Below are 12994 nucleotides of genomic sequence, written 5' to 3' on the forward strand. Positions count from 1 at the left end.
ATCACACAGAGATCTCCATAAGTTATAAAACTAATTGGCCCATTAGCTCAGGCTGCTTATTAGCTCTTGTAGCTTATATTAACCCATTATTCTTATCTATGTTAGCCACACAGTTCAGTACCTTTCTCAGTGGGGCAGCTCACATTTAGCTTCTTCAGTGATCTGGGCAGAACTGCGGAGGGAGCTTCCTGCTTCCCAGAATACTCCTGTCTTCATTGCCCCGCCTCTACTTCCTGTCTGGTTGACCTACCTATACTTCCTGCATGGCCAATCAGCGTTTATTTGAAACATGATTGATAGAATACAGACAATTCTCCCACACCACTTCTCACTCTTTTTTTTTAAACAAAGGAAAATATCCATAGTCCATTTGTTGGAAATGTGGGCGTAGTATCCCAGGCTACTTCAGACTGGTTGGGGGCACTGATAATCTTATGGGGACCTAAAGAAAATTTAGAATTATCATCAAGTCCTGACTGGAGTATCCTGTGAGTTCTGACCATCTCAGGCAGCAGTCTTGAATCTGTACTGGATGTAGAATTTAGACATCCAGGCCATCTGTTCCTACCGGAGATTTTTTAGGTAGTCTTCCTTGATCAAACCTGATTTTTCTTAGCTCAGAATGAATCCACAGCCTCTCATTTCCTGTGGAAACAAAAGCAAATCCTCTTCTCCAAAGTAACATACCTTTTGACTTCAATTTTGATACCAAGGTATTTTCAAAATACCTATCTTGGATTAGTTCAGCAGCATTTATAAGCAATTATCTTTTAGCAGCTGTTGCTCCTTCCTCAGTATTCAAACAATTCAAAGAGAGTATAATAGCATACAGTATCAAGATTCTCTGTATATTTTCCATCTTTATGTGGTTTTACTTTAACCTATATTTCTTTTATTTTTACTTTTAACTTTTGGCTTTTTGAGACAGGTTCTCTGTGTATCTTTGTCCTGGAATTCCCTCTGTAGACCAGGCTATCCTTGAACTCACAGAGATCCATCTGTCTCTGCCTCCCCAATGCTGGGATTAAAGGTATCTGCCACCACACCCTGAATTTACAGAGATCTGTCTGCCTCTGCCTCCCAAGCTTTGGGATTAAAGGCGTGTGCTACCACAATTTAAACTCACAGAGATCTGTCTGCCTCCACCTTCCAGGCATTGGGGTTAAAAGGTGTGTACCACCACACCCAACTACTTTCTTTCTTTCTTTCTTCCTTCCTTCCTTCCTTCCTTTCTTCCTTCCTTCCTTTCTTTCTTCCTTCCTTCCTTTCTTTCCTTTTTTAAGTTGGGCGTATTCTTTAATGAGATATAACATGGATGTATTTTAATGATACTATTTGATAAACTGACACGGAACAAATGCTACAGGATCCTATCTATGTGCCCTTTGTAAAAAATTAAATGAGTGTTGTCATGAAGCTGGTGGGGTGGAATAAGGAGTTGCTTAATGCATACTAAGTTTCTCAATGTGGAAAGGGTTTGATGATTGATTTTACACAATGGTTAAGATGTTAATTTTTACATATCTTTTCCTATGGTGAGTGGATGAGTGAATGAATGTAGGAGAGAATGTTCATGTCCGAATATGAAACTGGGGTCTGTATGTAGATGGTACCCAGTAGCCAGCACTTATTTCTGCAACTCCGGATCATTTGGCAACACCCAATCAGATGCATACCTTATCCTTCAGAATCAGTGTCAGTATGTGACTGCTTGCAGGTGGAAGCATAGTGACTTTCAGTCACTTCTGTTTCTTCTTTTCCACACTCATTCACTTGCACATTTCCTTACTCTCTAGGTGGATAAACATTGAATGCCTCCTCTGTGGAAGACATGTCACCAAGACTGCAGCCAAAACAGTAACCTTCTCTTCAAGGAGCCCACAGTCTGTCAAAACTGACCCAGGAAAAAGAGTGCTCTGAGAAGCATAGAAACCTAGAGAAGGTGTGACTGCCTAATTAGAACGGGGGTGGAGGTGAGAGGATCTTCTCCAAGATTCTGGTTCTAAAGGCCAGTAAGGCTCAGGAGGGTAGAGGAGGATGCTCACATATATGCCAGGAAAACTCTTGAGAGAAGAGAAATGTGAGGAAAGAAAGAATTGAGCAATAACCACAAGTACCTGAAAGGAATTTATTAACTTCTAAGTGCCTCTAATTCACAGTATCTCACCCAGTACTATAGACTTCACAAACTCTTCAGAACTTGTGTGCATAAAGAGGTGGTGCTCAAAGCTGCCAGCCACCTCTTTCTCACAGTGACATTGTCTGATAAGGAGGTATGACTCTCAGCAAGCACACTCAAGCCCACCTTACCATTCCCTCACAGACCTTGCATGCCTTGGAAAACAGCGTGCAGGGGCCCAGTGTCTGCAGTCGCTTCTTAAATGCATACACATGCGTGAAAACATACTGTTTAGAGCACATGTTAGAAAAGTATGGAGCAGAATGCAGTAGGGAGTGGAGATATATATATATATATATATATAGATATATATATATCTATATATATATCTATATATATATATATATATATGCCAAAAGCAGGAGTCGCAGGAGTCAGGCATTGTGGTGCACACCGTTCTTCAGAGAACACTGTTCAGACTTCTGGTCCCCAGAAATCCCCCTGAAGGACAGTTCAGTTGTTCCCTGGTTCCTTTACAGACTTGGGCAGTAAGCACCTGGAAATCCAACCCACAAAACCTACACTGTCCACAAGCTTGACCATTTGCTGGACTTGGAGGGAGACTCCAAGACATTGTAGCCAAAACCTTAAGCCCTAGCAAGGCTTTGTGGGAGAGCTCAGAGAGACATGAGGACAGGTGTTTGTAAACGTGGAGTTCTATACAGGACTTCTAGCTTGGGGTCAAAGCAAGGCTGGCTAGGCATCTCTGGCTATTCATCAGCAGCTGCCTCAGGGGTATTTATTCCATCTGATAGGTAATCATCCTCATGGTTCTGTTTCATCTTGATCTCCAGCACTGTGATGCGTTGCTTGAGCTTCTGCTGGGCCCCAGTGTACTCAGCCAGCAGGCGGGCAAAGCGAGTGTACAAGGTCTCCATGTTTGTCTCCAGTTGCTCCAACTTCTCCTGAACATCTACCTCCATGCTGGCAGCCACCTCATTCTCATCCAGCAGACCTTCCTTCATCAGGATCTCCCGACCCCTCTCCTCAAGGACTTTCTTGGCATCAGGGTACTCAGTCACAGCTTCCATGAGATCATCCTTAGACAAGCAGAAGAGATCTGAGTAGCCCAGGCTACGGATATTGGCAGTGCGCCGATTGCCCATTTTGCTGCCCTTAATGTTAAGGATGCTAATCTCTCCAAAGCAGCTCCCAGCTGAGAGCAAGGCATACTGAGTCACACCATCATCGGCTACTACTGCTAGCTTGCCCTCCTTGATGATGTACATTTCCTTGCCAATGTCCCCCTTACGGCAAATATAATCCCCAGGACTGAAGACCTGAGGACGAAGCTTCAGTACCAGTTCCACCAGCAGGCCAGCCTCACAATCCTGAAATATGCGTACTTTCTTCAGGGTGGACAAATGGACATTAATGGCTATCTCAGCCCTGAGCTTTGCTGGCAGGTTTTTGAGGACTTCTCGTTCATCTACTGTCTTCTTATTGGTCCACAAGTAGTCAAACCATTTGATGACCTTAGCTTCCATTTCTTTGCTGACCTTTCGGAACTGCATGTAGTGTTTGACAGCATCAATCTTGGCCTGGAACTCTGCTCGTGTGGCATTCATGTTGGAGATCATGGAGCCCACATTTCCCACAATAGTGGCAAAGATGAGGACACCGATCAGGAAGTCAAAGATGACAAAGAGGTACTCTTCATCCTTTACAGGGGGTGGTGTCTCTCCAATGGTGGTGAGGGTCAGTGTTGACCAGTAAAGGCAGTAAATGTACTCCCTAGCCAGGTAGCCATACTCAGGGTCAGTAATGTTGGGGTATACCCAGGTGTCAACCCCAAAGCCGATGGATTTAGAGATGGCATAGTAAATGCAGGCATTCCAATGGATGATGACCAAGATGTAGAGGACCAGATTGCTGATTCGAAAGATGTTGGGGTAGCTGGTGCGTGTCTCAGTGCGGTCAAAGAACTCAAACATACGGGCAAAGTGCAACAGACGGTTGAAGCGCACCTCAGGGCTGTGGATGCCCACAGCAAAATAGATGAGGTCAGTGGGGATGATGGAAGCCACGTCGAGTTTGAACTGCAAGGTGTGGATATAGTTGTCACGCAATTTCTTGGGGTCTTTGACCAGGAGTCCCTGTTCCAGGAAGCCTGATAGAAATACAAAACAAGATGTCACTTCTGTCCTCAGTCCAGTGTCTCCCTAGAAGATAATTCTCAACAGGGAACAAACTACTGGTTAGCTTTCCTTCCCACAGAGGACTATAGACCACATAGGGAGACTGGTCAGAAGAACCCTAAGAAACCACTCTCAGACATAAACCTCTGTAAGAGTATCCTAGCAGAGGTCCACTGAGGAGATGGGCTTCGATACCATGTTCAGTCAGTTTCTTCAAATTTTGCCTTCAGTTCTTTGGATTTAGGAGTTCAAATGCTGCTGTGCACTCACCTGTGCGCAGTCGGATGAAGACGTCTGCAATGTAGACAGTGTCTGAGAAGTAGTCCAGCACCAGCCACACCACAAAATAGTTTCTCTGGAGATCACTGAAGCAGGCTCTGTAAGGGGACACAGTTGGGCTTCACCAACAAAGCCTTAGTGGCTCTAAGCCATATACACACTTCTGCAGGGAGAGCTTCACATGGCCACCAGGGACACCAGTGAGTCACACGTCACTTGGTAACAATGACTAGTGACTTCTACTTCAACCCTTATTACTAAATAAGCATTGCTGCATGTGCATCACCATTGATCATTAATAGTCTTCCTCATTCCATGGACTGTGAGCTCCAGAAACAAGACACATCTTAGTCATGACTATATGCCAAATCGCCGGTCCAGGGCCCCAGATCTGCACATCATCAGTGGTTTAAATTGAATGAATAAATAAATAAGGCATTAGAAGAATAGCTGACTGGCTTCTGTATTCATTACTTCAATGGATTCTTATTGAACACATCATCGAACCCTGGCAGGATGAGAATATAGATAGTAGTGGGGTTTAAACTAGAGGTGCTGAAACTAGAGAAAGATTGGTGGTTACAGGAGCTTTGGAGGAAGAAATCAGCAAGATTTTGAAAATAAATTAGGAGAACCTAGGGAAAGGCTTAGGGAGGGGACAGAGGAAGGGAAAATCTGATTATGTACTAGTCCAAGGGAAGAATGGTCATGTTTAGAATCAAACTCCCATACAATGTGCAGAACAAAGTAGACCACAGCCTTCAGCCATACTGGGCCATCAAGAGATTAGGGAGCCTTGCTCAAGTTATTCCTTCTGTCCAGAATGTCCTCTCTGCCAATCTCATGTATTTGAACTAATTACTACCTCCCACCAAGATCTCAACTAAGGTCTCTGTCAAGCCCGTTATGATGGCCTATTTCTCTAGCAACTTGCTACCTTCAGTCCCTGGTAATATCTTGCTCATTTCTTTTGTTGCATGTTTATATTCGGTCTAGCTGAGAACACTGGGGAAAAAAGCAGTGATTATGTCTGTCCTGTTTTCCATTGTACACCTAACACAGAGCACAAAACCCAATTAGTATGCAGGTAATTCTTCCTGCGCGAATGACTGGCATAGGGTAGTATTATGTGAATTGCTGTCAGGAAAAGAGAGGACTACGTTCGGTGGACCTTGAAGGTCAACCTTAGAGTTTTATCATGAGAAAAATGGGGAGCCATGAAATGGTTTTGGAAGAGAGAGTAGTATAACCCAATCTCAGTCTCTATATAGAGTATTAGTTGCAAGTGTGGAAGACGTACTTGAGGGATCAAGTGTACCTCCAAGGCATAGCGGGGACTACTGTAGCTTTCCCATTTCCCAGAGAGACAAGGGAGGAGGATGGCCTAACCAAGGACAATACTGATGTACATGAAAAAGCAGCTGAAGATTATAGGAAAGGAGCGGGAAAACGTGAAGACATGATGGCATTTTGAATTGTGGGAGCACTGACAACAGAGTGGCGAAAAAAGAATTCAGCAATGAGAGAATTCAGAAAGAACATTCGACTGTTACATACTCTTTGTCCAGAGTTGAGATTGTTGTGTGATCTTAATTCCGTTTGCTGTGGACTCTGCTTCTGTAATAAATCCCACCTAGACCCCTCCATGCTCACCTGGCCACCAGCAGGCACCAGTTGTAAAGAACAGGCATGGCAATGACAAACAACCAGCGGTAATACCAGTCTCCAGCTGGGTCCAAGACAAACAGCTCAAACTTCTTCCTGTAGAAACAAACAGTGGTTACTAGAGTTCTAGGGCTCCAGGTCTCAGAACCCCAAATTCTCAAAAGTATTAATGCTCCCAAGGTCCAGTTGAAGAGCAGAAGGAGGGAGAAGACGAGCAAGGAAGTCAGGACCTCGAGGGGTTAGTCCACCAACTGAGGCAGTGTGCCTGTTCTAATGGGAGCTCACCAAATCCAGCTGGACCAGGTCTGAACCAGCATGTTATCAAACCGGACTATCTGATTGTGGCTGACAATGGGGGCTGACTGAAAAGCCATTGATAAAGGCACTGGGACTTGTTTCTACTGCATGTTCTGGCTTTTTCGGACCCTAGTCTACATGGATGCACAGCTCCCTAGGCCTGGATGTAGTGGGGAGGGCCTTGGACTTCCCACAGGCCAGGGTTCCCTGCCCTTTCTAAAGCAGGGAGGGAGAGGGAGGAGGGGGTGTGGGGGAACGGGAGGGGATTGGGAGGAGGGAAGGAAGTGTAAATATTTGAATGGAAAAATAAAAATAAATAAATAAATAAAAAGAATTAATGAATTAAAGGATTGTGGGTTGAGGTGTAAGCTGTCTTCTGGTTTCCTTTTTCAGTGACCCACAGCCAAATAGCAGGACTCCATTCTGACCAAGAGCAGGCCTCTTGGTAAAAGAGCTTTAAGCCTGTCCTCACAGTCACTTTGGGGAGAGAGAGAAACTCCAGGCGAGTGTATGAGCTCCCTCCTCATACTCCCTCTCCATTCTTCAGACATCAGTCTCCAAACCACTTTCCCAGATGCTGCAGCTAACTTGGCAAGAGTCTTTTCCCTCTGCTGACAAGATGTGGAGGATGCCAATTTGGCCAGACATCCACTGTCTTCTACTTATTCTTCAAACATCAGCCCCTCCAATTATTCTGTTTTACTTTCCCTCTCTGTCCCTCCTCTTCTGTTTAATATCTAGGTCTCATGCGCCGACTCCCACATAAGCCCCTTCAGAAACCTGTTTTCTTGAGCATGGTGAAGCTGGAATGGGCAAGGTTTCAACAGTACTGTAACTACAACCTCCCTTCCTGATCCTCACATACTGACTGCTGGAGCTAGGGCTGAGGTGGTATGCCCTTGGATGAGTTCCTCTTCTGTCAAAATCCACTCCATGGGCAGCAAGAGAATGTATAAAGGGGTACTGCTATGGTATGCAAAATAAACTCCAGTTTCCCATGGAAAGATTACTACTGTTTGAGAGGCCCTGGGTGAGGACAATGGGAATGTTTTGAGTAAAAAGAAGCATAGGGGGTAATCGCTACCCGTTCTTTATCTGCTATCACAGAACTTGGCACAGCCCTAGCACCACCCCTGATAATGGTTAGCATCCCCACTGAGATCTCCCATGGCAAGTATGGGAACTTTTGGAGTTCCCAGAGACTGGATAGATATACTTGGTGCCCTTTCCATCGCCGTCCTTGTCGCCTTGGCCATCCCCCTGATGTGTTGTCACAGTCTGGAGCTCAGGCCCACGGAAACGCTCTAGGAATGAATCAGGCCTTGGTTCCTCCTCACGGAAATTCTTGTTGGCCCAGTCTCTGATGACCCCCACCAGGCGGACAATCCTAGAAGGGAAAAAGAAGAAGTGTGTGCCAAAGAAATGACCTGTGCTATTTAGACAAGACCTGTCCAAGAGTGTTCACTGCCTGTTGAGGGAGAGGAGAGAAGAAAAAAAGCTGGAAATAGACCAGGCCATGATTTCCTGTATGCTAAGATCTGGAAAGAGACAATTGTTGGGGCTCAGGCATTATCTGAAGTACATCCTGTGGGGGAGGATAGCCCTCCAAAGATTTCCTGTGTCAGGGGACTTTACAGTTCACTGTGAAACACAAACAGGAGGTCTTCAAGGCAAGATTGAGACTATAAAGAGTCAGGACAGGTGAATATGAAAACAGCCCCAGGCTTCCTTATTTCTCTATGAGGTTTATGATCTTGAGACCGTATATATAGGCCCTTTTGCCATAAAGAATCCCCTTTTCCCAGGGCTGAGGCAGCCAAATATGAAGGGAAGTCTACTCCCAGGTTGCCTCACAAGAACCTCTAGAGCCGTGGGATAAAACCTCGGCACTGGAATTTCTATTTCTAAACGCTCTCTGGGTAATTCTAAGTCAGTGGTTCTCAACCTTCCTAACACTGCGACCCTTTAATACAGTTTCTCATGTGGTCTTGGGTGAAAGGGTCATTTCACCCTCCCCCAAAAGGAATCGCAACCTTTTGAGAACCCCACTACTCCAGAGTCTTATAAAAAGGCCCAGTGCAGCTGAGAGGAGGGTCATAGTAACCATTCACAGGCCCCAAGTATAGAAGGGGTAGCTGAAGTGGAGAACTCACCTTCGGAAACCACCCCTTCCCCTCCGTGGGGTATCCATCTCTGCCAGCCTTTGCAGTTCTGAGGAAGTGTCATCATCAACCGCCACAGACTGTGGTCTGCATAGAAAGAAAGAGAGTTGATCCAGATTCTCTCAGCATAAGTTGTTTTTCTCTTAGGACATGCCTAAACATCTCACAGTCCCCTTAGAAGATATCCTAGAGCAAATGGGGCCTGCTCTATAAGTGTAAGTCAAAGCTCCAAGGAGATAGTGTAGACTCTGACTTATTGATGAAATCACCCAGGCTGAGCTGAGAGTGCACCTCAGGGGGTAGAGTGCCTTCCTTGTAGGTACAAGGCCCTGACGTTCTTCACTAATTCTGGCAAAAGAAAGAGGGCGGGGTAGGAAATGAGAAGGAGGAAAGAAGAAAGAAGATAAGAAAAGCAAAACTCACCCAAGTTCAGTGTACTCACCTGCTACCTGTCCTGTGGTCATCTTTGCCATTGGCCTTAATGGAAGGCGGAGGGTGATGGTTGTGGTTTTTAGCTGGAGAGTTCTTCACACCATTGGGCTTTTCGGTCATCCTCCATGTACATTCAGGGCTCTCACCTGACAAGGCAATAACCAGTGAACTCTATTATCCATAGAGAGCAGGACAGCTAGAGGGAACATGGTGACCCTAGTAGTTCATGCATCAAAAAATTCTCTAGGGTAAAGGTAAGAAAACTATATTGTATAGTTTATCACTGTTTAGATTATAAATAACACACCAGAGTAAGGAAGTATAATCACTTTCTTGGACCTTATGGGCCTGGCACTGAAGCTAATGCTGACTCTGATGGCTTCAGATTGCTATAGCAGTCATTATTGGGGGGGGGGGGTCGTGAGGTTCATTCAGACATGAAAGAGATGCGCAGAAGAAGACATATTCACAAGATAGACTGAGAAAGAGAAGCTGAGCAAGAAGCTTGTGTACTACAGTATCTCTCACCACAGTTGGGAAGACCCTCACAGTAGCTTTTCTCTTCTAAGGCTGATCCGTGTGCCCCACTAGATGTGGGTAGAAATTGTCAACATGTCTCGATTTCTCATAACTTCTTCTGCTGGACTCACAGCTACCTCTGACTCCACATCACTGCTGTGAATTCTCAGACCCAAGAGAGTTATGTAATTAAAGACTCCTGTGATGCAAACTGGGAGTGGCCTTTTCTTCGTGCTTGGATGTCTCAGCAGTGGGAGAGATGAAATATCTTTCACAGCAGAGAAGCCTACATATAGGATCCCAAAATTGTCGTCACAGAGCCAAAACTCCATTTGGAAATCAGGTAGTGTGAGGTAACCTTTATGCTGGCCTCATATGACTAAACACAACCTCCGTCTTGCCCTGAATATCTTCCTGTTGTTACACAGGAAATCTTGTGAGGACATCCACCCCCACAGCATGCCTGAACCCCAGCACTTGCCCTCAATGCTGACCTCTTTCCAGCTTCTTTCACTTCTTCCAGCATCTGAAGCTGTCACCATGGTGACGGCAGGCACGTCAAGCAGCCTCAGAGATGCTCTCCTGGTGCTCTCTGTGGGACTATAGCATCAGGATGCTAATGAGGACACCTGAGGGAACCAGCATCCACAAGTACTTGCTTGAACCCTGGAGGCAGTAGACCATGGAGACAGAAAGTTCCAGGCAATGCAAACAAATCCAAGGCCACTCACACTGATCAGTTTCAAGGCTGGTGGTGTTGAAGTGCAAGCTTTCAGATCAGGAGAGTACATGTGTTCACTCTCTATGCTTCTGACATTAAAAAGGTTTCCTCCCCTGTGACCCCCTGCATTGTATCTACCAGGAACAGGCCCTTCTATTTTTTCTGATTCTCTTGTGACATCACTCAATCACACATACCCTTTCATCAGAAAAGTCCACTTAATGGAGCAAGGACAGACAGCTAACCATTGCTACAGCTCACCCAGTCAGCCAAGTGGTTCTCGCAGGCACACTCTGCACACACCTCACCTGCTCCCAAGGCATTTGTTACCAACGGGTTCCTAATCAGTTTCTGCACACATATCTATTGCCTATTAACCAGTTCCTTTGAGCCACCTCCGACCCTCAAATCCCACATAACAAAAACTACATTTGAGATAGTCACTTAGAAATTAGCCACCTTTTCATTTTGCCAGTCTCCTAACACAGATTTCTTTCTGTCAAGTCACTCAAGCCCAAACCCTGGATTTCACCACAATTGTTTGCTTCCTTGATCATATCCATGCAGCATCACTCAAGAGCTAATCCATCCCCCTTCAAATTATTAAGCGTCTCTCTTTCAATCACCCTCTACCAATGCTGCAGTCTCATTGAGGCTCCCAAAGCCTGTTGCAACAGACTCTTTCTGATCGGCACACCCTGGAGTCTGGTCTGGACATTGTCAAAGTTTAACTAAAAAGAAAATTAATTTCTCTTGGGGACAAATGCACTCTCGTATCATGAATAGACAAGGATGGAGGATAAAAGCAGAATTTGGAAACCCCACAGCTGTTAAAATAGTCCAAGTAGTTAACCAAAGTGAAGACAAAGATGTGAACAGGCAGAAGGCTTGAAAAAGCACAAAAAGAGAGTACCTAAAGAAGACAGATGCCTCAAGGCCAATGCCCAGTCTTAATAGGGAGTCAATGCTTCTATCCCCCAAGATGAGAGGTGGAATAGATGCTGGAGAGAACAATAAGTTCCTTTGTGGGAGAAGAGTAAAAAAAAGCATAAATGAATTATCTCTCAGGAGGTGAGGAAGAGTAGGAGTTTGAGGGACAAGAGATAGAGCTGTAACTGACTCTTCAATCTTGGCTCAGAAAGGGCAGAAATATAGTAGAAACAAAGGGAAGATATAGGGCTGAGAAAGGTTGGTTCTCTTTGTGTAGCTATTGTTAATTTTTACTTTTGTGTTGCCATTAGGTTTTTTTGTTGTTGTTTGCTTATTTGTCTTTTGGATTTTAGGGAGATTTGTTGTTTCAGGTTTTTTTTTTTCTACATCAAAGAGATAACAAAGCAAGCTTGGCAGTTTTGAGAAGGGATTCAATTAGAAAATTTATTTTTGTGCTTGAGACCAGTTCCACTAGAGTAGAGCCCATGAATGGTGGATATAATATGTGGAGGATACCAGATGAAATGAGATGAAATTTATCAGATGCATCAGGAAGGGTTGTTGAAGAAAGTCAAGAATGAAAGTACTAATTTTGATGGGAGTAGGAATATAGTGAGCATCGGTTGAAAGGGTTCACTTCTGCAAAACTCTAATATTATATGTGAAGAGGGAGGTGATTCCACCTTCAGAACTATCAGTCTATCTTGTGTGCAAACTTTGGAGGAGGCAAGATTTGCAGTAGGAATGAGTAGGAGAATCCAAAGTACTTTAGATACAAACCCAGCAAGACAACAGACTACAGAGTTGCCAGTGAGAAAAGAGGTGGACCAGAAAGCTTAGGTGGGGTGGAATATCCAAGCAAAGTGCCTTTCAAACCTGGAGTAAGGCATGCTAATCAATTTTCTAAAGAGCCCAATTTCAATCATGAGGACCTTCTGGGCCTGTTCTCATCCATTAGCTCACTCTCCGAGTAACCAGGATTATATGGATAATCAGCCTGACAAAATGAATCCCCAGGCTGGCACAATGAATCCCATGAACCTTGGCTGAAAATATTTTTCAGAGTTTCTTCAGAGTATGCATAGTGATGTGAAAGTCAGAAAGCCTAGAAGTTCTGCTCCATAGCGCACTAAAATGATCGCTGCTGTTTAATTTTATTCACTCGTCTGTCACACACCAGTCACCCACTGGGAGCCAGTCCCTGGGCTGGGTGCTAAAGCTAGAGACGGTAGTTTAGCAGTGTCTACAGGAACCTCAGGATTAGTGTCAGACCTAAGGAGACTCATCCCTTCACTGGAGCATTTATTTTTCTATCATTTCCTCCCCAGAGTGGTAGCTTTTAATGCATCTAAATGCCAGAAATTTCAAAACCTCTAACAGCCAGCAGCTCAAAACTCTTCTCTGGAACTCAGTTTGACCCCCTGACATGAGCATTTTGATGTGGAATAGACGCCTCAGGATTAACATGACCAGAATTAAGGCCTTGATCTTCCCCTCCAGACACTATCCTCTCATACTCAACTGCATCTCAGAAAAGGCAAAACCATACTTCTAGCAACTTGGTCCAAAGCCTTTGTGTTTGAGTCATTTCTTTCACTTCTGTACCACTACACATTCAAAGCATGCAGGCTCTACATTCAAAATATCACAAGCTCAATATCTCTATCACAGT

General features: G+C 44.7%; 1 protein-coding gene across 1 annotated transcript; it reads right to left on the reverse strand.

Annotated features, from left to right (window-relative positions):
* Positions 1-2537: 2537 nt before the first annotated feature.
* On the reverse strand, positions 2538-9294 carry Cnga2 (cyclic nucleotide gated channel subunit alpha 2). Its single transcript, XM_048457480.3, has 6 exons — positions 9163-9294; positions 8712-8807; positions 7775-7945; positions 6250-6357; positions 4588-4694; positions 2538-4289 (listed from the first exon to the last, which is right to left on the reverse strand). Exons 1-6 carry the CDS (start codon positions 9270-9272, stop codon positions 2890-2892), a joined length of 1992 nt encoding a protein of 663 aa, XP_048313437.1. The 5' UTR covers positions 9273-9294; the 3' UTR covers positions 2538-2889.
* Positions 9295-12994: the final 3700 nt, after the last annotated feature.

This window comes from Myodes glareolus, chromosome X, assembly GCF_982192425.1.
Source record: "Myodes glareolus chromosome X, mMyoGla1.1, whole genome shotgun sequence".
In the NCBI taxonomy this organism is placed as follows: Eukaryota; Metazoa; Chordata; class Mammalia; order Rodentia; family Cricetidae; genus Myodes; species Myodes glareolus.

Coding starts and splice junctions, on each gene's coding strand:
- Cnga2 (XM_048457480.3), bottom strand. CDS start 9,272: ATGACCGAAAAGCCCAATGGTGTGAAGAACTCTCCAGCTAAAAACCAC. Junction 7,946..8,711: donor GGAAGGGGTGGTTTCCGAAG/GTGAGTTCTCCA, acceptor TTTCCCTTCTAG/GATTGTCCGCCTGGTGGGGG. Junction 4,290..4,587: donor CTTCATCCGACTGCGCACAG/GTGAGTGCACAG, acceptor TATTTCTATCAG/GCTTCCTGGAACAGGGACTC.